This window comes from Cucurbita pepo, chromosome 1 (genome assembly GCF_057944985.1).
Source record: "Cucurbita pepo subsp. pepo isolate OVF chromosome 1, ASM5794498v1, whole genome shotgun sequence".
Lineage (NCBI taxonomy): Eukaryota > Viridiplantae > Streptophyta > Magnoliopsida > Cucurbitales > Cucurbitaceae > Cucurbita > Cucurbita pepo.
This window is the reverse complement of record NC_141798.1, coordinates 9,852,406-9,874,939: the sequence shown is the minus strand read 5'-3', so window position 1 is coordinate 9,874,939 and position 22,534 is coordinate 9,852,406. Positions and strand designations below refer to the sequence as shown.

Sequence of the window (22,534 nt, the reverse complement as noted above, 5' to 3'; positions counted from 1 at the left end):
CTTAAAACAAGCTCCGAGAGCTCGGTACATGATAGACTTAGTATTTTTTGTTTGGGAATGACCTTAGAATAGGAAAAATTGATAATATTCACTGTATTAAAACTAAGAAAAACATTAGGAAAACTGAGATTAGTACGACAGTGAGAACTTAATTTAAATCAAACAGCTCAAATATATATCTTCAAAGACCAAAAAGATGCATTAAGGATTTGATCAAAATATTCAATTTCAATGAAGGCAAAATTGTAAAAAAAAAAAAACTTCGTGGGCACATCCATTAGGTCGACAATAATGAAAAAGATAAATGTGTGAACATAAAAGAGATATGATTGGATCTCTCCTTTAATTAACCGCTAGTAGATTTGATATGATGTTTATTGTATGTATTTGTACCTGTAATAATCCATTTTTTGAAGCTTCAAATCATCACCACGTTGACACACACAGTTAAAAGTGCTATAATTTATCTCATTTTTAAAAAGAAACCACGGGAGAGGAATTTTGAACCTATCAAATTTCAAATGTACGAAACTTGTAAACATTTAATTACAAATATGAGTCCTGGAGTGTTAAATACAGTTCTAAATAAAATAAAACATAACAACATCATAAAACTGAAATAACAGAGATCTATGGTTTCTTTTCCGGTCAACTAACCTTGAGTTTCTTATTATCCGATAATACCTTTGCTTCATTGGTGGTTGATTGCCAACTAAAAATAATTTTCTTAGACATCATCTCATTTTAGCTCTAATCTCACACGGGTTTGTTGCGTTTATTCAATCCGTACATTCCCAAGTCAAACAACCACATGAAGATTACAAAGACTAAATTTACTTTTTTGTTGGACCTTTAAAATTTTTTGAGCGGATCAAAAGTGGTACGATACTCTAAAATTTGGTTTAGGTTGGTTTCTCTTTTTTTTCCTTTACTCGAGTGTCACACATATTCAATAAGTTTATCACGTTTGGATAGAATGATTATGAGGATAGGATTACTGAAAAAAGTTTAAAAGAATTGAAAATTACTAATTATATCAACAACATGCACCTATTTTTCGATGGCTCAATCATAGTACGGGGCCCGCACAAGTGGTGGAGCATGCGGTTTAATTCGATGCAAAGCAAAGAACCTTACCAATTACAGTTAGTTCAATCAGGGAGAGAGAGTCAATTCAATCTTCAGCTGCCGAGTGAAAGAGTGAAGGATTCCACGAGTTTACAGTGAAAGAAGGGAGACGAAAGCCAAGAAATCGAAACCCGACACCCTTTGACTGTTTGAACTTCTCTCCCTCACCCCTATCCTCTTGCCTGAACCTATTTCCCTTATTCATTAACCTGACACTCGACCGAGAGGGAGAGGAACGAAGCAAGCAGTGAGAACGAGTTGGAGAGGTGCAAAGGAGGTAAGATAATTTTAAGATTAAACGTGTTTTACTTAGAACAATTTTATGTTTCTGTCCGAGGAGGAGGACAAAATATGTAAAAAATAAAAATAAAAAAAAATGAAAATTAAAAAATGAAATATATATATATATTTTTTCTTCGAGTTTGTCGTTCAAAGGAAAAGTAAGGAAACCTGATTCCCCAATTTCAGTCCCCCTCCCTACTCAGTCGCTTTCTTCTTCTTTGGTGAGCCTTCCACCGGCGGCGTTTGTCGAGCAGCACAACCCACGAGCTCTAGTTCTACGCGACGGAGGTAACCTGCGGCGACAGCACCTACACTCCGACAAGCAGATCCTCACAACCTCGACGGCGTCTTGTTGTGCGCGACGACACCCACGCAGCGGCAGCAACCTAAACGTCCAGACTCCTATTGCTCTGCAGCGACGCATCTTGCCGACGATTCGTAGAGTTCCATTTGCTCTACGGTGCGAGCAGATTCCAGGCACGAATAGAAACGCCTCTAAACTCGCGGGTTCGACGTATTTATTAGCGAGCTAATTTCAGCAGCAACCTACTCCTCAATTGATTTTGATTCAGTTTTCTCGTATCCCGTAGAAATCAGATTTGCGATTTTGAACTTGATCACGTTCCAGCAAAGATTTCAGTCCTTATTGGTAACGTTTCATGGGTACATTTGCTTTTTCTTTCTTACAGATTGAATTTTAAGTGTTTGAATTGGATTCTATTGCTTGATGCTCTTCTGTTTTAGGTTCTTACTAGTTTCGGACTCCTTCGAACACATTTCAGCAAAGACCCAAGCTCTTTTGGTAAGATTTGGGTGGTAACGGTACTTTTAATCCATTTCAAACTCGATTAAAATGGTTTAGATTAATCTCTAACCCTTGGGAACTCTTGGGCGTAGATTTAGACTTCATTAGGAGAGTTCGAACTTAGGTTTAAGGTCATATTTGGTAAGAGCGCCCCTCTAGAATACAATTTCAGTTTGAATAAGGATTTTGAACTAATGCTAGCGTCCAAGTATTCCTTTTTGTTTAGGGCCCCTTTGAACTAATCTAGGAGCACTATAGGCATGTATAATTTTACGTTGTTTGATAGTATGTTGTTCTCTATATTTAGTATTTATGATGTAAATATTTGATGCTCTTAAACCTCTATGTGCTTTGGATGGTTAATCATGCTCGAATGCTGTGATGACTAACATGCTGGGAAGCCGTTGATGATCCATTGTTTATGCATGTGTTATAGTTGAGAATGTCTAATTCTGCATATGATTTCAGCTGAGGGCGTGTTGTTGTTCATGTGAGAAAAAGGTTAGAGTACTATGTGCATTTATAAAGGAAAGTAGGGTGCATATCGGTGTGCCTCGGGTGAAAATGGTTGAGGGGTGATATTTAATCATTGGATTAAGAGGAGCATCGAGACCTTGGGTAAAAATGGTCAAGGGTCTATGCGAGTCTACAGAGACAAGTATTGGGGCTCATGAGAAGAAGGCACAATATGTTGCCAAGTTGTTGAGGCCTTGGATAAAAATGGGCGACGGTCAATGCATACTTCAAGGCCTCAGGTAGGTCAAGGGTCGATGCATAGTTTGAGGCCTTGGGTAAGTCGATGTCGAACACTGTGTGCAGTAGAAAACATTGAGGCCCTAGATAAAAAGGTAAGGGGTCGACATATCTCGAAGGAATCCGTCTCTAAGAATTTTGGTGAAGGCTAAATATGAGTGTTGAGTGAGCTTGTCGAGCTTGAGTAGACATTGAGTGTGCATTACATGATGTGCTGATTCATGCATTTAGTATTTTGTAATTGTTATTTATTTTACACGTATGATGAGCATGTGCAATTTTTGTGAATAGCATGATGTGTGCCTTGTATATTATTTGGTGGCTCCTCAAGCATGAGTTGCTTACTTAGCATGTGTTATGTACAGACCCACCAACATATTTTGTAGGTGGTGATTATTTTTACTCAGCATTGTGTTATGTACTAATCCACCAACGATTAGTTTGTGTTTGATTATTTATCTTATACCTCTATTCAACCCAACAAATGAATAAAAAAAAGACAAAGATTAACTTTATTAGATTTTTTCGATGCATCCCCAAGGTTTTGATATTGTGTTTGATGTTTTCTTTATCTTCGCTCTGAAATACCATACTGTATCTATGATTGAGGGTTGTAGGAACTCTATTCTTATTACCTCTACTTTGACTACATTATTTCTGCTTTTTTTTTTACTTTTTTTAACTTTTAATTTTCTACATAGACTCCTCACGTCTTATACTGTAATAGTTACATCATGTTTTGAATTATATTGGTGATTTTGTTAAGTGCTATTCTGTTCAGTAGGATATAAGGAAGAACCTATTTTAAAATACATATACATGGTTGAGCTAGATATTTTCCACTTGATATTCTGTATATTACAAAACTTAATCTATTCCATTCATAATGTAGCAATCATTTAGTCTCTATCCTGCATTGGCTTGAGGAACAGAGACAACTAGTGAAATTTATTATTCGATCTGTAAAAAGGAGAAGGAAATGCTACGAAGACGGCTGTGTTACTTTCTATCTAGCTCATTTGCTTCAGTTCGTACTAAACCCCCACCTGCTTTTGCAATAAACCAAGCAGTATCACGTCCATTCCTAGAGTTCCAGCGAAACCCTAGCCTTGATCGGAGTGTAGGTTTCCCTCTTTCTGGGAATGTCCTTGGTTTTCGAGCTTACAGCCTCTTGAGCTTAAATGATCTGAGAGACAAAGTTCCAAGGAAACAGAAGACGAGAAAGGGTCGTGGTATTGGTTCTGGGAAGGGGAAGACAGCAGGGAGAGGTCACAAGGGTCAAAAAGCGAGAGGTTCTGGGAAGCTAGGGTTTGAAGGGGGTCAAACCCCACTTCGTCGTAGGCTTCCTAAAAGAGGCTTTAAGAATCCTTTCAGCCTCACATTTCAGGTATTTGATTTGTGTTTTCATGTTATTGTTTTGTTGCTTGTGATCAGTATTTTAAAATGCCCACTAAGGTGTGCGCCTTGGTGTGCTTAAACCCAAGGCACGACCTATGTGCCTTGCTTCAAAGAAGTGAGTCTCCCTCATTGAAGCCCACTTGAGGCATGCGTCTTAGCACTTGTGTTGTGTGCCTTAACGCCTCAAACTCGATTTCTTTTTCTAATTTTCAAGGAAGAAATATATTAATATTCTTACATTCTCGAATAAAAGCTCTATTTTCTTGAACTTTGTATCATCTTATTATTCATCATACTATTTTTCTTCCTATCTTAAAATTTTATTTACATTTTTATTGTACGCCATTAAAAAAAGAAAGTCCATGCTTAAGGTCCCAAAAGACTATTGTGCTCCGGTGCACCTCGAGCTTTAGAAAACACTGCTTGTGATTATTATTTACTTCTCAATTACTTTGTTTTTTTTGGAGGAGTAAGATTAATTTAAAGATGCTCGTTTAACTTTATGCAATAGTTTGATGCCAAATTGTGTAATGAATTCTATTTTCATCTTGAAGAAAACAAGTCTTTAATATCGATATCTACTAGTAATTTTATTTCAGTAAATAGCATGTGATACGAAATTCATGTTGCATGATCTCTAAAAGAGTTGCCTTCTGCACTTTGCATTACTTACTGTATAACACAGTTGGTATCTTCTGATGTGAAGTCCCTAACAATATAATTTTGTCTAGTGCAAAAGACAATTCTTTTTGGGCATGATATTTTTTCCTAGAGTGTTATGATATTTCTTGATTCTTTTGTTTAATGACAGCCAGTTGGATTGGGAAAGATTGCTAAACTTATAAATGCTGGGAAAATTGATTCTTCTGAATTAATCACTATGAAAACACTCAAGGTATCATGACTTGTATCTTGACTAGTCTTATCAAAAGCCTGAAATACGTGTTTTCTTTTTAATATTGTATTTGATTTATTATCCTTACCATTGTGGAATAGGATACTGGTGCAATTGGAAAACAAATACAGGATGGGGTGAGGTTGATGGGACGTGGTGCTGAACAGATTAAGTGGCCAATTCACTTAGAGGTAAATCTTCAACAAAAAAATGTTCTTTTTTTCCTTTCTGTTCTGACGTTGACTTCTAAACCTATATGCTCCTTAGTTAAGCTCATATTTTGTATCAATTACTTATAAATCTGAGCTATCGTCATGCTGCCAATTTGAAGCTAGTGCACTCTTCTCGACGAAGAGATTCTAGTGTTGTCGATGTTCTTCCAGGGTTGCATCTAGCTGTCTTTCTAGTCTAGGTTGGGATCCAATTGCTTTCAGATTGCCCGTATTTGCTATAACAAAAGGAATATTTCTTCCGTTTGTGTAGCTTTGTAGACATTGTTATTTGCTTGTGATTGATGTGCTTAGGCAAGTTTTGTCATAGTTAGAGCTTTCAAGTCTCTCATCTTTAACCATTTGGATTGATCTCAATAGCCTCCGATCTAGCTTCCTCCTGTGCTCGGAACTAATCTTAAATACGTGATGTTTTCAGGTGTCAAGGGTCACTGTTAGGGCGAAGGCAGCGGTGGAAGCTGCCGGAGGGACTGTTAGAAGAGTGTATTACAATAAATTAGGCTTTCGGGCGCTGCTCACACCGGAGTGGTTCGAAAAGAAGGGTAGACTGTTACCACGAGCAGCTAGGCCACCCCCAAAGCAACAAGACAAAGTTGACAGCATTGGGCGCTTGCCTGCGCCCACTAAACCCATCCCTTTTTCGGTTGAAGATGGAGGAGAGGCAGCTTCCAGTTTGCCTGCCTAGGCAATCATGGTCATTCCCATGAAGGATTTTAACTTTCGATTGTCCCTTTGAAATGCATTTTGTAAGCCGGTAACCATTTTGTTTCTACATTTTTTTTAAAGGTTCAATGATGGACGGCCGCTCTTCACAGACGTTTTCAGGATTCCGGGTGGTAATAGAAATCACCTCATCTTATTAACTATCAAGTTCAATAAAGATAATATGTGCTTAACTATTAGATATATACTTAATTTTGTGCCTTTAATGTTCTATTCGAGAGCTTATGCTTCGAGTGGAAAATATCATATTGTTGTGGAGAGTCATGTTTATCTAACATGTTATCAGAGTCATGCCCTAAACTTAGTTGTGCCAATAGGTTGGTAAATCCTCAAATGTCGAACAAAGGACTCCAAAAGAAAAGGAGTTGAGCCTCCTCGAAGGCATAGTAAAAAATGACCAAGACTCCAAAAGGAAAAGGAGTCGAGCTTCGATTAAGGGGAAGCATACTTTGTTCGGTTTAATGATGAAAGTTCCACATATCCAAGCCTAATGGTCGACCACATTCAACGGTCAAAGGTAATAAGTGAGACTTTGAATGAAGCACTCCGGTCAAAAGTAATAAGTGAGGTTTTGAATGAAGGACTCTCTTCAATCCAACTAGTTGATGAAAGGTCAAAGGCAAGATAGTCTTTAGTCGACCACATTCAACGGTCAAAGGTAACAAGTGAGACTTTGAATTAAGTACTCCGGTCAAAAGTAATAAGTGAGACTTTGAATAAAGGACTCGCTCTTTCAATCCAACTAGTTGATGAAATGTCAAAGGCAAGACAGTCTCTTTAGATTCAATTCAAACTCTTTTTGAGACAGAATGATCATGATCTCTCCTTTGGTGTGAATGTGTGAAAGCAAAATCCTTTTTGAGGCATAATGATCATGATCTCTCCTTTGGTGTGAATGTGTGAAAGCAAAATCCTAAGAGCTTATGCTCAGTGTACAATATCATATCATCTTTACAATATCATACCATTTTTGTAAAATAATATTGCGAAAAAATAATTAAAAGAAATTGTTTCAATAATTGTGTGCTAGAGAAAACTTATTAAGTACTATTGAAAAAGAATATTGCAACTTAAATTTCAATAAAAACAAATTGATATATCATTCAATTTATTTAAATTACATTGAGTTAATTCAATTGCATATGATCAATGCACTACTTTATTTATAAATGAAATATAAAATAAAGAAAATTAAGGAAAGAAACATATATAAAAGAAAAATAAGGGGGAAAAGATCTCTTTAAAAAAAGCCAGTAGACCTATGTGCATGTATATAGGTCATGTGCAGAGTAGTATTGTGCATGTAACGTTACCCGCCTTGCAATCATATAGGATTTTTAATCCTAATTACTGATGTAGCCGTAGAGATAGTAATGATTCATTATTGAATTTGTGAAAATAAAATATATTTATTAAATAACATAATACAAATAAAATTTATTTATATTTTTGTAGTACACAGATTTATGTTGTAATTTAAAACATTTTTATTTGGTTTTCTTTTTATTTAAATCCAAAAAGAAAAGGGCGGAAGATGTGGATTTAGCGGTTCGTGGGCTTCGGGCTGGCCCAGTTCCAAATATATAGAGGCCTTTTAGAAAAGAACAAAAATTTGGAGATGCGGGGTATCGAACCCCGTACCTCTCGCATGCAAAGCGAGCGCTCTACCATGTGAGCTACATCCCCTTTTTGTTTAATTTTATTAAATTAATATAGATAATACATTATTTATTGCTATTTTTTGGCCTGAAGAAATGTGAAATGAAATCGTTGACGTGAGTGTGGGTATCTTATACAATGAGTTAATATAAGACAGAACTATAAAATATTTAATCTCTCTTTATAACTCGGTTAATTGAGAATATTAATATTTCACAAAACGATCATGTGACTTGATCTTAATTCTAAGTAAATTATGAACTCTCGCATGTGAGGACTTGTCCTTTTGATTTGCATGAGTGAGAATGACGTTTGTAACCTATTCAATATGTCTACCATTTGGTGACTTGACCAAATAGGGAGTTGGAAACATAATTTCACAAAATGAAATTTACCCCTTCCCGTAAAGCGTAAGTTGATCAGTAATTCCCTCAAGTACTGATCTTAATTTCACACATGATTGATGTCGTTGTCCAGCCACTTCCTCCCGTCGATTTTAACCATGAGTTTAAATGTGGGACGCCATGCATATCTTATATTCATAGGATCATGAATTACTTCTCTCGTATTATATTGTTATGGAAACCTTAGTCAATTGGATCTAAGAACTTTTATGGATATGTAAGTAATATTTGAATTAACTTGTTTAGAAAACTTTTTTTAAAATTCTAATAATTTTACCAGTCACATTGATAAAACCAAATTTAGGTAAATTTTTTTTAATTAACTAAATCAACAGAAATCAATAGAAATAAAATAAAATAAATGGAACGAAAAAAATAAGGGTTGTTTTTATTTAAATCCAAAAAGAGAGGCGGAAGACGTGGATTTAGCAACTTGTGGGCCTTGGGTTGGGCTGGCCCAGTTCCAAATATATAGAGGCCTTTTCCGAAAAGCACAAAATAATAAAATAAACCTTTGGAGATGCGGGGTATCGAACCCCGTACCTCTCGCATGCAAAGCGAGCGCTCTACCATGTGAGCTACATCCCCTGTTTGTTTCATTTTATAATAACCAAAATTACCATGTTCTAAAGCCCACACACAATTCACATAATTTTACTTTATTTAAGAAATCATTCAATGTGTATGAAAACGATAAACTGGTTCACGATGTTAAACATAAGATAATCTACTTATTCGCTTGTTTGTTACCATGAATTAGGAAGAATCTATGATTTACTAGTTTGTTACCAAATTTATGATTATCTGTTTTGTTACCAAATCTATGATTTTATGGTTTGTTACCATGTAATCCTTATTATACATATCTATAAATACATGAGGTCGTGACCCATATAGGTCACAGTTCCATGCAAACTAACACACGATATTCTCCAAAGAAACATATAGATCTATAAATACATGAGGTCGTGGCCCATATAGGTCACAGTTCCATGCAAACTAACACACGATATTCTCCAAAGAAACATATAGTTTTTCTTATACATATTAGACGATGGTTAAATATATTAGACAACGGTTAAATAATGGGACTAGCTATCTTGTAAAGAAGACAAATATCCCTTCATTTTATAATTTATGGTAAGAAAAAATTTAACCCAGTATGTTTGAACAACATTACTGGCCCAAAACATCAAGATATTTTAAATTAACAGTATCAAATAGTTGGAATTTATACCATAAACCCTATAATTAATTATTTAATTTTAAATAATAATTTTGATTATTTTCCTTGAATATAATATTATCTATGGTAGGAAAAATTCAAACTTATCAATGTAATCTTACAGGAAGGTATCAATGTAACCTTATAGGAAGGATCATGTTCAAATAATAACCTAAAGGGTCTATAGTATATGGATGAGGTTGGGCGTCTTATCCTGAACCTGGTAACACTATTGATATGACCCACTTTATAATTGTTACAAATTATTTAATCTAAATCATTCATGTGGAGATACGTGAGTGAAGCTATCCTATATAATGAGTTTATATAACTCATTATATGGTATCAACGTGAAGAGAACCCTGGAATTTGGGATATGGTATCAACGTGAAGAGAACCCTGGAATTTGGGATATAGTATCAACGTGAAGGGATTTGGGATATGGTATCAAAGAATTATGAGGTACTTGAATCATGAGGTACTTGAAGAGAACCCTAGAATTTGGGATATGGTATCAACGTGAAGGGAAGAGTGAACTCTTAGGCTACACCGACAGTAACTATGCGGGAGATGTGGATGACAGTAGGAGCACTTCAGGCTATGTTTTCTTAGTGAGTGGAAGACTTGTGGCATGGTTCTCAAGGAAGCAACCAATCGTGTCAACTACTAAAGCAGAGTATGTAGCAGCAGCTACATGTGCCTATCAAGCTATTTAGATGAAAAGGATATTGAAAGAAATCGGGCATGAACAAGATGAAGAAATGGTTCTGTTTTGTGACAACACCTCCACTATCAAGTTGTTAAAAAAATGCAGTCATGCACGAAAAGTCAAAGCACATAAGGGTTCAATACCATTTTCTCAGAGATTTGACAAAGGAAGCTGTAGTTAAATTAGTCTATTGCAGCATTGAGGAGCAGCTGGCCGACATAATGACAAAGCCTTTGAAGATGGCATCATTTCAAAGGATCAGAGAAGCATTTGGGATGAGTGGTGTGAATAAGGTTTAGAACAGGTCAATTTCTGTTAGCTATTTTCTTGTTATTAGTGGAGCTAGTTGGGTCGTGTCCTGTATTTCTGTTTTTCTGCAGTTTTATGTATTTCCTATAAAAAGGCATGAGAGCCTATGAATAAAGACAGATCTATGTTTGCCAAGTCTCTGAAGCTTACCGTTATGGGTTAAGTCATGTTATTTATAGAAGTATTATATACCTCGTCTCATTGAACCATGATTTTAAATACGGGACCTCTTGCATGCCTTATGCTTATATGATTATGAATTACTTCTCCATGTACGAACACATACTTATACAATAATTCAAGTCAAAATCCAGTCAAGATGATTTCATTTCATACTATATCTCCAAAGAATTTGATGTAACAACCTTATTGAACCATAAAACATTTAGATCTAAAATATCCAAGAACTAAAAAAAAAATTCGAATTAATTGGTTGATCAAATAAATCATAGTAACAAAACATTTTTAAGATTTAAATCACTCTACAAGAGTTTGACTTAAATAATTCTAAACATGTGACCTAAACTAAATTGAATTTAGATTGAATTGCAAATAAACTTAGTTCTAGGCTGAGAAAAAACACAAATACTTTATTTTATTTTATTTTTTAAGTATATTTTTAAAAGAGTACATATATAGTTTTGTATAGTCTCACATCTGAAAAACAATTTTCACATCTTCTTTAAAGTTCATATTGCATGAGTGAGATATCTTGATTCATATCACGTACACTCACGATATTATTCACATTCCTTTCTTTTCTGTTGGTTCTCAGCAACATGAACATGCGCTAGTTCATAATGAGACCTAAGGGTATAGGTAATAAAGTAGTATAGTGAACTCAAATCGTGTGGAGAGAAATACTATGCATCAAACTCTATCTCAACAAAGAAAGTAGAAATGAAGCAATATTCATGAATTTATATTTCATTAACATTTTTCAAGCGAAGGCAAGAGAATGAAGTATAGTTGATGACTTCTACTATCGAAGCCATGGAACAAGAATCTTTAGGAAGTTTTCACATTCGGTAATGTGTATATTGGCATGAAAGTACATTAGTTTTCCAATTTTAGTTAAATTTCGCGTTAAAGAATCATTGTAACATTTGTTCTGACGTATGTTTTTTTTTTGCTTATTTAAATTTATTGAATTTCAAATGTTCAAAATAATTTACTGAAGACTTCAAGATTTTTAAAAGGATTTTTACTTGACATAGTTTGAAACGGGCATATAGTAACGATCCTATACTTAAAAGGGAAACGGGCATATAGTAACGATCCTATACTTAAAAGGGAAACGGGCATATAGTAACGATCCTATACTTAAAAGGGAGGTCTTATGCTACTAACAATGGAGGTCTGATGCTACTAACAATGGTAAACAACATATATTTTTGTAGTACACAACTTTATGTTACTCTTTTTATGTTGTAAATTTATTTTTAGCTACTTATTGTTTATTGCTATCAAATAAATTAATCAAATAAAATTCTTTATTATTATTAATTGTTAGATAATGTCATGTTATTTTAATTAGGTATTATATTTCAATTAACTAAATCAATAGAATTAAAAGTCTGGCTAAACAATAAAATAAAATAATTATTGGTTAATAATTACTCCAATAGATTGAGTGTGTATAATAAAATAAAATAAAATATCTTTATTCTGTTTTGTTATTATTTAAATCCAAAGAGAAAAGGGCGGAATATGTGGATATAGCCATTTGTAGGCTTTGGGCTGGCCCAGTTCCTAATATATAAGGCCTTTTAAGAAAAGAACAAAAAAGAATTATAATAGTGGAGATGCGGGGTATCGAACCCCGTACCTCTCGCATGCAAAGCGAGCGCTCTACCATGTGAGCTACATCCCCTTGTCTTCGAGTTACTTTTTTTAAATATTAAAAGTTTTCTCTTCGTTCTTGCACATATTGGATGATGGTTAAATGATGCGAATGAGAGTTCATTTTATGATTTATGGCAAGAAAATGTTACTACGTTGAGATAATCTCTATATACATATTTTAAAATAAAAATATCTAGATTTTTTAGGAACGAACATATCCACATATTTTATGAATAAAAATTTAAATATTTTAGAAATAAATCTAGAAAATAAAATTCAGAAGATCACACGTGTGTAGTTGACATTCTCTAGCCTCCACTATAAATACTTATACATAGTTTTACGTAGTGTCTTATAGTATCTTTCTTATTTGACTTAATAACTAATGTGAGCGTTTTCTATAAAAGAGTTCTGTTAAAAAATTTGGTGTCACAGCGAGGTTGTGATAGGTTGTTTGATCTCTTGAAACTCTTAGTATGCTATGTGGTTGCAACTCTAACGGGTCTTCCACATCAAAAATGATTTATTTAAAGAATTAAGGAGTGAGTTTCTTTGTGTAATGAGTAGTTTGTGATTTTATAAGTTATGTATCAAAAAGTAGTTTGTTTGGTATTAATGAGGTACTATCAATACGATGAGTGATCTCCAAGTCATCAAATGAACCAAGAAACTCAAAAGCAACGATTATAACACGTGGGCAATATGCATGATGTCCTATTTACAAGCACAAAATTTTTGGGAGGTTGTTGGCAGAAGTGAACTTACGCCTCCAAAGGAAGATACTAATGGCATCTTGTGCAAATGGAGAATCAAAACATGCAAGATAATGTTTGTACTGAAAACCACAATCGAAAAAGAGATGTTGGAGCACATTTGGGATGAAAAAACATCGAAGAAGTGTGGGACAAGTTCATGAATTATGTGTACTCAAGTTCATGAGTATATTAATGAACTATACTAGTGGACTCAAGTGCATGAATTATGTGTAGAGAAATACTATACATCAAACCATACTCGACAAAGAAGTAGAGTTAAAACAATAGATACTTTCGTGTACACATTTATGTTAATTTTAGTTTAGTTAGTAGTTGTTTATTGCTATCATATAAATTATTCAATTAGATTTCATTATTATTATTAAGATTTTTTTAGATGATTGTCATGTTATTTTAATTAGGTATTATTTTTTAATTAATTAAATCAATAGAATTAAAAGTATAACTAGAAAATAAAATAAATAAAGGCGGAAGACGAGGATTTAGTAGTTGGGCTGGCCCAGTTCCAAATAGATAGAGCCTTTTCCGGAAAGAACAAAAAAGGAAGATAAAAAATGGAGATGCGGGGTATCGAACCCCGTACCTCTCGCATGCAAAGCGAGCGCTCTACCATGTGAGCTACATCCCCTGTTTGTTCTCCCATTGCCTCTTATTTAAAAGATTTCTTTTGTTAAACGAATATAATTTTAGTTTTAATATCATTGTCTTCTATGATTAATTTAATTTTGTTGTTGTAATTATTTAGTTTTGAGTTAAAAATTAAATTTCAAGAAATTAATTTCATAACCGTCCAAAGCTATTTAAACCAAAAAAAAAAAAAAAAAATTATGAATTGATTAGAATTTACCAAAATAAATTGGGATCATAATAAAAAAAGAGAGAATCACAAAGGGGAAGAAAATGAAAACCTCTCCAAGGCTTTATACTATAAATCCATACGAGAGAAAAGACCTCATGATAGTTAATATGGGACCTCACCACTCATCAATGCACGGTGTTCTTCGACTCATCCTTACTTTGGATGGTGAAGATGTTATTGACTCAACTCTCATTAATAAGGAGACAGGAGAGTCCATTCATTAACTACGGAACCAAATGAACCTATTTCCCTCCTAAATAAAAGAGTTAAATGAACCTCAAAATAGGGAGAAGAGTCAACTCTCATTCATTTCATATGCTTTGGTTACGGTTCAAGAATCAATAGGAAAAGCAAGAACATATGAGAGACCCTCAAGGATAGGTGAAGGGGAAGATCAAGATCAAGAAGGAATCTTGAGGATTGACTGACAGTTCACTCTCATTGATTCTTCGATAGTCTTGACTATCTCCCACTTGTATCATAGAGCATTCTCTATACTCGAATTGTTTGTTATATGAATAACCCATACCTTGTGACCCTTATTACGTTCTATTAAACTCTTATGATAATTGTATGATTTATATGATATACATCTTTCCATTTATGTTTGAATATGACGAATATGATGTTATGTCCATATTTATATCTTGTGAGACATCCTGATGTACGATGTACTATAAGCATGATTGAGTTACTATGAATTTGTGTGTTCATCTCATAGGGAATTTAAGTCGTGTTATTTATGAAAGTATTGTGTGAATAAGAACCATGATTTTAAATGTGGGATCTCATACATGTTGTATGCTCGTATGATCATAGATTACTTCTTTAGTTTGTAATGTATAGACACTCATATTCACTATATTACTTATGTTGCTTACTTTTCTACTGGTTTCGACAGTGTGAGAGTGTATTAGCCCATGTTAGAAATCACGGACCTCCACAGTGGTATGGTATTGTCAACTTTGAGCATAAGCTCTCGTGGCTTTGCTTTCAATTTTTTTTTTTAAAAAAAATCTTTTATTGATGGAGATAGTATTCCTTACTTATAAACTCATGATCAGCATCTTAATTAGCTGATTTGAGACGCCTCTCCCGATAATCCTCAACAATCCTCCCTTCAAACAAAGTACATCATACAATTTTTCCTAAGGCCTATGGAGCCCTCGAATAGTCTTCCCTTCATCGAGGCTCGACTCCTTTCTCTGAATCACTCGAACAAAGCAAAGTACACCTTTTGTTCGACACTTGAGTTACTTTTGACTACACCTTTGAGGCTAGCAACTTCTCTGTTCAACACCTGAGGATTCGATTAGCATAACTTTGATACCATATTGTTGAACACAACTCTTTGTGGGAAAGACTTACACTCTTTATTAACACCAATTGAGAAGAGATTACTAGACACTCAGTAGAATACTACTATACTCTACTCTAATTGAGATTGTTTGAGTTTCTTGCAATGAAAACTTTGGTAGGATGGAGGTATTTATAGTAGATGTTAGACAATTTATTCCTAAAATACCTTAAATATTTTCTTAAAATACTTCGGAATCTTTATTCCTAAAATACCTAAATCATTTTTTCTAAAATACATAGACAATGAATTCATCCAATTATTGGACTTGCCTCTATTGGACTAAGAGATTCGTTAATGAGTCTAGCTAGTGGACCTATGTACATGTGTATGGATCATATGTAGAGAAGTATTATGCATTTAACCTAAAGTAAAGCTTTTTGTTTTTATTTAAATCCAAAAAATGGTTGGGCTGGCCCAAGTTCCAAATATATAGAGGCCTTCTACGAAAATAACAAAAAAAACTGGAGATGCGGGGTATCGAACCCCGTACCTCTCGCATGCAAAGCGAGCACTCTACCATGTGAGCTACATCCCCTACTGTTTACTAAAGTCACTTTTAAAATACTTCTTTGACAGTGAAAACAGTATTAGTTCTCCTTGGCCTCTCTCCCTCTAGCTTTGGTTTATGTTTGGTCTCCTTGGCAATTCAACTAAACTATAATAGATTATTCCAAAAATCGGGAATAAAATCCAAGCTGGAAGAACCGGTTAGAACTGACAAGTTGAACATAAATTTAAGGTGTTTAGAGGTACCATCTCCTGAGACTCAACCACAATTCATGTTCAGACTTACTTACCTAGTCGTATCGAACGTACCGTCAAACTAAATTCTCAACAATTTATACTTATATCCTAAACTTTCAAAGTTTTGACTTTACTCGTCGTATTCTTTGAATTGCACACAATGATGCACCCCAAGGAGTGAGGCTCGCAAGCAACCCACGACATTACTCATCGTGGCACCAACCCATAGCGATGTTTGAAAGTTTGTAACAAAGCGCATGTTGGCATATTTCAACTAACTTCTCAATTGGTCACTTTCATTGTGGCAAGCACTGCCTTGATGCTTCTTTGGTCTTCCTGCAGCTTCAGTTCTCTCTTCACCCATTTTCAGTTCGATGTAAATCGATGTTGGGTTTGGCCATCTTATAAAGTCACTTACCTTAGGCACTAAGCAGTGACTCAAGAAATACACGTGTTTTCACACTTTGAAGTACATTCACGGAGTGAACAACTCATTCACTCGGGCCTTCACTCACTCAAACTTGACCACCTCTACAACAATGTCGTTCCCCATAATAACTTAAGATGATGGTTTATTAGTTTATTCATATTATAGATAATGTATTTGAAAATAGTATAAAATATTGACAAGTTTTTTTAATCATTTATGAAACAAGTTTTTTTAATCATTTATGAAACAGAAATGACACAAAAACTAAATAAAATAATAATTAAAAGTGTAAGTTAGAAATGATGCTTGCTTTCTTAAACACAAACTAAATAAAATAATAAAATAACAATAAACAAAATAATAATAAAATAATAATAAAATTGTAAAGAAAATAATAAAATAATAGGTTTAAAAATACTATAAAATATTAACTTATTTTTTTTTAATAAAATAAAAAATGATATTTACTCTCCGTCACAAAATAATGAAAAAAAGTGTAAACAAAATAATAGAAGAAAAAAAAGATAAACCAATTTGAATAAGTTTAACCCAATCTAACCCTAACCCAATCCAATATTTATCATTCAGTTTGATCAGTTTGAGTTGTTGGGTTCAATATACACTCAATATTTACATGTAGTGGAGAGAAAATAACGGTCGCTACATTACTATCTTTGTTAGCCTATAAACATTTGAGGGTCAAATATACGCTTCACATTTTTTATACTTACCTCTTCAAAGTTTTTTAAAACATTTTTTTCAATTTTTTTACATAAAACTGTGGGTAACTAGTCATAAAAATTTGCTTATCATAAATGAGAATATCGATAAACAAAGTTTATCGTTTTCATATACATTAAATAAACTTTTGCAATAATGAAATAGAAATTAAAATTATGTGAAAATTAAAAGAAACATCCGAAAAAAAAAACATCATAGGCAGACTTTAGATCATCCATGAGATGAATTTTCATGTCACATTTCTTTGGGTCAAAAATAGTAACAATCAACAATTTTATTATTAATAAAATCGAACAAAAGGGGATGTAGCTCACATGGTAGAGCGCTCGCTTTGCATGCGAGAGGTACGGGGTTCGATACCTCGCATCTCCATTTTTATCTTCTTTTTTTGTTCTTTTCGGAATAGGCTCTATCTATTTGGAACTGGAATAAAATAAATACTTTTTATTTCTCCAATTTAGAATTTTAATTTTAATTTAAATAATTATTCTCACTCGCTACAAATATATTTGTATGAATGATTGAAATCTAAATTTATAATGTATTTTCAACCTTAAAATTTTGTATTTACTTTTTAGGTTACATTTACCCAATAACTAATTATGGTCATAAGGTATGATAGTTACAACTCTCGAAATGTCTCATGAAATATCAAGAGTTTCCTTTTGAGACTATATAAATGCACGTTTGTTGTTCTTGTGAAATATATTTGAAAAACGTAGTAAAAAGAGTATCAATGTTTTCTTTTAACCTAAAGCTAAGTTTCTTTGCAATTCTATATACTTACATTGCATGCTTAGAATTATTTAAATTTGGTTTGATCAATCTTGTTTGTGGTGCCCAAGAAGTTCCCAGTAATATAAATCGGTTAGCCCAATCCCTTTTCTATCGTTGTCCAAGGTCTAAACACTCACAACCCAAAAGGGATAGTCCAATCCCTTTTTAAAAGCCATGAAACCTGTGTCAAGGTAGTTAGATTTAGGTATGTTTGGTAGGCTTTTAAATTAGTTCATGACATTTTTTTATTACGAACGTTTAAGTCTATGACATCATTTACTAGTGCATCAAAATCATGATATGCATGTAGTAGCGGGTTTATTTCAGTAGTAAAAATAGAGCGTTACATTAACTATAATCACACATACTAATAATATACTAGTGGACAAAATGTTTTTTTTTTTTTTTTTTTAATTTTCCTAAAAATGGTCAGATTAATAAAAATACTCAAAATTTTGGTTAATACTCTTATATTAAAAAAAAAAAGAAATAAAAAAGAAATTTATGGAAAAGGAGGAAATTTGAAGTGTAAGAAAACAGTTGGGCGCCCAAAGATTTCTCCAATCCCCACATCGTTTTCTCCGAAAATAACCTACAAACTTCGCGAACGTCCCATGTTGTCCCTTTCCCAACCAACTAAACTACTCGACACTTCCCTGCCATTCACACAAACTCACACCCAAACCCCATAATCTCCATTATCTCTTCCACCTGCGCCCATTCCTTCTTCAACAACAACAACAACATCAACAACAACAACAACCCCTCCACCATGCCCATTCTCCTGCCTTCCCTACTTCTCTTCCATGCCTTGTTTCTTGCGCCTCTTCATGCCGCCCAATTCAACTACAAGGACGCTCTCACCAAATGCCTTATTTTCCTCGAGGCTCAGAGGTCCGGCAAGCTCCCTCCCAACCACCGCCCCCCTTGGCGCGGCGACTCCGCCCTCGACGACGGCAAGCTTGCCAATGTTCCCACTCCTTCCCCTTCTTCTTCTTCTTCTTCTTTTTTCTTTCCATAATTAACCCTTCTCTCTCATTTACGCCCCCTCCCCCCTATTGTTGGTGCTTCCAGGTTGACCTCGAGGGAGGGTATTATGATGCTGGAGACAACGTCAAGTACGGCCTTCCCATGGCTTTCACCGTCACTACTCTTGCATGGGCTGCTTTGGCTTACCCCGCCGAGACCCAAGCCGCCGGTGAAATGGAAAATCTTAAAGCTGCCATCCAATGGGGTACCGATTATCTTCTCAAGGCTTCTTCCCGTCGCAATCGTTTCTATGTCGAGGTATGCATGAATTTTGAATGATTCTCTGATACCATGTTAATGTTATGAATGAAAAATAAATTATTTTTTTATTCAAGGTGGGGGACCCAGTTAAGGATCATGAGTGTTGGGTTAGGCCTGAAAATATGAAGACTCCCAGGACTGTGCTGCAAATTGATCGTACCACTCCGGGTACAGAAATTGCTGCTGAAACCTCTGCAGCTATGGCTTCTTCTTCCATCGTCTTTAGAAACTCTAATCGAACCTATTCTCGTCGTCTTCTCAACAAAGCTAAAACGGTATAAACTCTTTAACCTCATTCTGTGTCGATTCGTTTGTTCATTCCTTCGTTCATTGACATAGCTGGTTTTGTTTTTCTTTGCAGCTTTTTCAGTTTGCTAAAATGAACCAGGGAACTTATGATGGAGAGTGCCCTTTCTATTGCTCTTACTCCGGCTACAATGTAATTTTCCTTCTTTCTTTTTCTTAGTCGTATTGTGTCCGCCTCTTCGAATAATTTACTAGTCACCTCTTAAGAGCTTTGAATTATGGTTTGATGGATATATCATATTTGATCCTTTATTATCAAATGTTTTGTATGATATTTAATCTTTTATTACAGTCAAATATCTGTATCGTGACCATTGAAATGACTAGAAAAGATATATGATTAATCTTGTTGTGTCGGGCTGTTTGAATAATTTACGAGTTACGGGTGTAGGATGAGTTGTTGTGGGCTGCTACATGGCTATACATTGCAACGAGGAGGCCAGCTTATTTTAAGTACATTACAGAAGAGTCTGTTAGTGGCAGTGTAGCTGAATTCAGCTGGGATCTCAAATATGCTGGCGCTCAAATTCTTCTTTCCGAGGTTCTTTATAATGTTTTTAATACCCATTTCATCAATTTACATAGCGTATTTCTCATCCTTCAAAACAACCACAGATCTATTTTCAAGGAGAGAAGGGTTTACAGATGTACAAAAATCAGGCCGACAGCTATATTTGTTCCAATCTTCCAAACAGCCCTTACCACCAAATTTATCTATCTCCAGGTCTTTTATCTCTCTCTCTCTCTCTCTTGTCCTTCTATGTTTATCAATGAATTCAAGTATGGAGCTCAGTTACTACTTGAAATTCTTAGGTGGAATGGTTCACATGAGAGATGGAGCCAACACGCAATACGTTACGGGAACCGCGTTCTTGTTTAGTGCTTATAGCGATATCCTTGCCACCCATCAACAAACGGTTCAATGCGGCGGTCAGCAGTTCGGCTCAGCTCAACTCATGACCTTTGCCAAGAAACAGGTACTCCCCTGTTAGAATGGTACGCATATTGTCCACTTTGAGTATAAACTCTCTTATGTATTCAAACCCTTAAGTAGCAAATGTGAGATTCTTCTCCTAACAATCTTTCCATCAGACAAAGTACTCCATAGAGCCTCTCCGGAAGCCTATGGAGCCTTCGAACAGCCTCCTCTTAATCGAGGCTTGATTCCTTCTCTAGAGCATTTCAACACAGTATACCCTTTATTCGACAGTTGAATCACTTTTGACTGTGTCATTGAAGCTCACAACTTCTTTGTGTTAACATTTGATGATTCATGTACCATGTTAGGAATCACAGACCTCCACAATTGTATGATGTTGTTCACTTTGAGTATAAATTCTCGTGATTTAATCAAATAGACATCGTACGTAAACTCGTAATCTAACCCTTTAATTAGCTCTCTCATGATTGAAGAGTAAAGATTTAATGTTTTTTTTTAGATGGATTACCTGTTGGGGAACAACCCACAGGGGAGATCGTACATGGTGGGGTTTGGGAACAACCCACCGACGCAGGCGCACCATCGCGGCGCGTCGGTGCCGGTGATGCCAGACAACGCAGAAGTGAACTGCGCGATGAGTTTCGTGTACTGGCTGAACAAAGACACGCCGAACCCCAACGAGCTAACCGGCGCAATTCTGGGCGGCCCCGACCGCAGTGACAACTTCCTGGACAAGCGTGTGGTGTCACCCATGACCGAGCCCGTGACTTACACAAACTCCCTCGCCGTTGGAGTCCTCGCAAAGCTGGCCGCCAACAGGTTCACCTGAAAAATGAATTCCCGAGAACATACCTTATTTAGGCGTTTTTTAGTCGCTTCTTCTTAGGACAGTACAGGCTAAGCTAAGCTGGGTAGATTTTCCCTTACGGGGAGGGGACGATGTGATTGGTCTTTCTAGAAAGTAGAGCTTATGAGATTTGGGGATTTGGGGATTTCAAGACTTCCTTCTTTTTATTTAATTTCTTTTTAAATTTTGTTATTATTTATTTATAATATTTTCCAATTCAACAAATATGACTCAAACACAAACTAGATGTCTTCTCCAATGTTCTTGGATTGCCCCTTGCGTTTATTTATCATTAATTACTCCCCCTTTGCTTGTTTTTCATGGGACAGGTCAGTAGAATGAGCGTAAAGAACTTTATGTAATTATGTGTTATTATGTTGTCTTTGAACTCACCGCTATGTCTGTAGTTGAATCAAATTTTCGAAAGAAATTCTAGATTCAATTGTAATAATGTTTATTATGAATTTATTCTAAGACTAAAATGTGTCTGATGAGTCTTATCCTTTTTTACCACTATTTTTAGTTAGGTATAATAAAAATTACAAGTTTCAAAAATTACAAGTTTCAAATTTGGCTGAAAATTGTAAGATTTTTGGTGAGGTGTTGGGAAACTTGTTGTGGAACAACCTCGATCTCTTTAAATACTCTTACTACCCACTCTCTCAAACCACCAAGTATCTTTATTTGAGTTCATTTTGAGTATCGAGAGAGAGAAGAAGCATAGTGAATTCGAGTGGAGATCGATCTTCTCGGGTTCCTTCATTGGAGAGATCTTAAATTTGGTATAAAGCTTCATAGGAAACAAATCACACAGACTCGTAAAGACTTGTTCGTTCCTTGTATGTTAGTAGGTCTATAAGGAAATTGTGAGTTTCTTCCTCATATATATCATCGTGTGTAGGATTTGGTGTCGTCTCGGTCATGAAAATGGTCCCACCGAAGAAGTAGTGAATGGAGGGCATGTCAGTGTTCGTCGAAAAGGAGAAGGAAAACTACACCCCATTGTTTGGGAGACAATTTTTCTTGAAAGGGCATCTTCTTAGGCCGTGTCAACCTTCAAATTTGATTTTGGAGACAATTGTTTAGAGGGTGAGACTCC

At 35.1% G+C, this 22,534-nt stretch overlaps 2 protein-coding genes and 6 non-coding genes across 11 annotated transcripts; 3 read left to right on the top strand and 5 right to left on the bottom strand.

Annotated features, from left to right (window-relative positions):
* Positions 1-1,550: 1,550 nt before the first annotated feature.
* On the top strand, positions 1,551-6,393 carry LOC111793072 (Ribosomal protein L18e/L15 superfamily protein). Of its 4 annotated transcripts, none has more exons than XM_087117687.1 (7): positions 1,551-1,887; positions 2,001-2,059; positions 2,155-2,212; positions 3,861-4,355; positions 5,178-5,261; positions 5,363-5,452; positions 5,910-6,393. In XM_087117687.1, the coding sequence occupies exons 4-7, from the start codon at positions 3,948-3,950 to the stop codon at positions 6,174-6,176; spliced, it is 849 nt and encodes a 282-aa protein (XP_086973813.1). In that variant the 5' UTR covers positions 1,551-1,887; positions 2,001-2,059; positions 2,155-2,212; positions 3,861-3,947; the 3' UTR covers positions 6,177-6,393. The 4 variants fall into 4 exon arrangements, with proteins under 4 accessions (XP_086973813.1, XP_086973809.1, XP_086973815.1 ...); XM_087117683.1 differs by adding an exon at positions 2,308-2,356 and having other exon boundaries at positions 1,551-2,059; XM_087117689.1 differs by lacking the exon at positions 2,155-2,212.
* Positions 6,394-7,827: 1,434 nt separating this feature from the next.
* TRNAA-UGC (transfer RNA alanine (anticodon UGC)) lies at positions 7,828-7,900 on the bottom strand. Its single transcript has one exon. It is a non-coding gene; the product is annotated as a tRNA-Ala (tRNA).
* An 892-nt stretch (positions 7,901-8,792) lies between these two features.
* TRNAA-UGC (transfer RNA alanine (anticodon UGC)) lies at positions 8,793-8,865 on the bottom strand. Its single transcript has one exon. It is a non-coding gene; the product is annotated as a tRNA-Ala (tRNA).
* A 3,455-nt stretch (positions 8,866-12,320) lies between these two features.
* Positions 12,321-12,393, bottom strand: TRNAA-UGC (transfer RNA alanine (anticodon UGC)). Its single transcript has one exon. It is a non-coding gene; the product is annotated as a tRNA-Ala (tRNA).
* A 1,303-nt stretch (positions 12,394-13,696) lies between these two features.
* Positions 13,697-13,769, bottom strand: TRNAA-UGC (transfer RNA alanine (anticodon UGC)). The gene has a single exon. It is a non-coding gene; the product is annotated as a tRNA-Ala (tRNA).
* A 2,053-nt stretch (positions 13,770-15,822) lies between these two features.
* On the bottom strand, positions 15,823-15,895 carry TRNAA-UGC (transfer RNA alanine (anticodon UGC)). The gene has a single exon. It is a non-coding gene; the product is annotated as a tRNA-Ala (tRNA).
* Positions 15,896-17,574: 1,679 nt separating this feature from the next.
* TRNAA-UGC (transfer RNA alanine (anticodon UGC)) lies at positions 17,575-17,647 on the top strand. Its single transcript has one exon. It is a non-coding gene; the product is annotated as a tRNA-Ala (tRNA).
* Positions 17,648-18,744: 1,097 nt separating this feature from the next.
* On the top strand, positions 18,745-21,833 carry LOC111778395 (endoglucanase 16-like). Its single transcript, XM_023658190.2, has 8 exons — positions 18,745-19,022; positions 19,127-19,339; positions 19,417-19,617; positions 19,704-19,781; positions 20,040-20,189; positions 20,264-20,372; positions 20,462-20,625; positions 21,088-21,833. The coding sequence occupies exons 1-8, from the start codon at positions 18,825-18,827 to the stop codon at positions 21,415-21,417; spliced, it is 1,443 nt and encodes a 480-aa protein (XP_023513958.2). The 5' UTR covers positions 18,745-18,824; the 3' UTR covers positions 21,418-21,833.
* Positions 21,834-22,534: the final 701 nt, after the last annotated feature.

What these genes read in the sequence shown, in the direction of transcription:
- LOC111793072 (XM_087117689.1), top strand. Translation starts at nt 3,948, where the DNA reads ATGCTACGAAGACGGCTGTGTTACTTTCTATCTAGCTCATTTGCTTCA. An exon ending in CTTTCAGCCTCACATTTCAG is followed by an intron (nt 4,356 to 5,177) that starts GTATTTGATTTG and finishes GTTTAATGACAG; the next exon opens with CCAGTTGGATTGGGAAAGAT. An exon ending in TCACTATGAAAACACTCAAG is followed by an intron (nt 5,262 to 5,362) that starts GTATCATGACTT and finishes ATTGTGGAATAG; the next exon opens with GATACTGGTGCAATTGGAAA.
- LOC111778395 (XM_023658190.2), top strand. Translation starts at nt 18,825, where the DNA reads ATGCCCATTCTCCTGCCTTCCCTACTTCTCTTCCATGCCTTGTTTCTT. An exon ending in ACGACGGCAAGCTTGCCAAT is followed by an intron (nt 19,023 to 19,126) that starts GTTCCCACTCCT and finishes TGGTGCTTCCAG; the next exon opens with GTTGACCTCGAGGGAGGGTA. An exon ending in GCAATCGTTTCTATGTCGAG is followed by an intron (nt 19,340 to 19,416) that starts GTATGCATGAAT and finishes TTTTTATTCAAG; the next exon opens with GTGGGGGACCCAGTTAAGGA.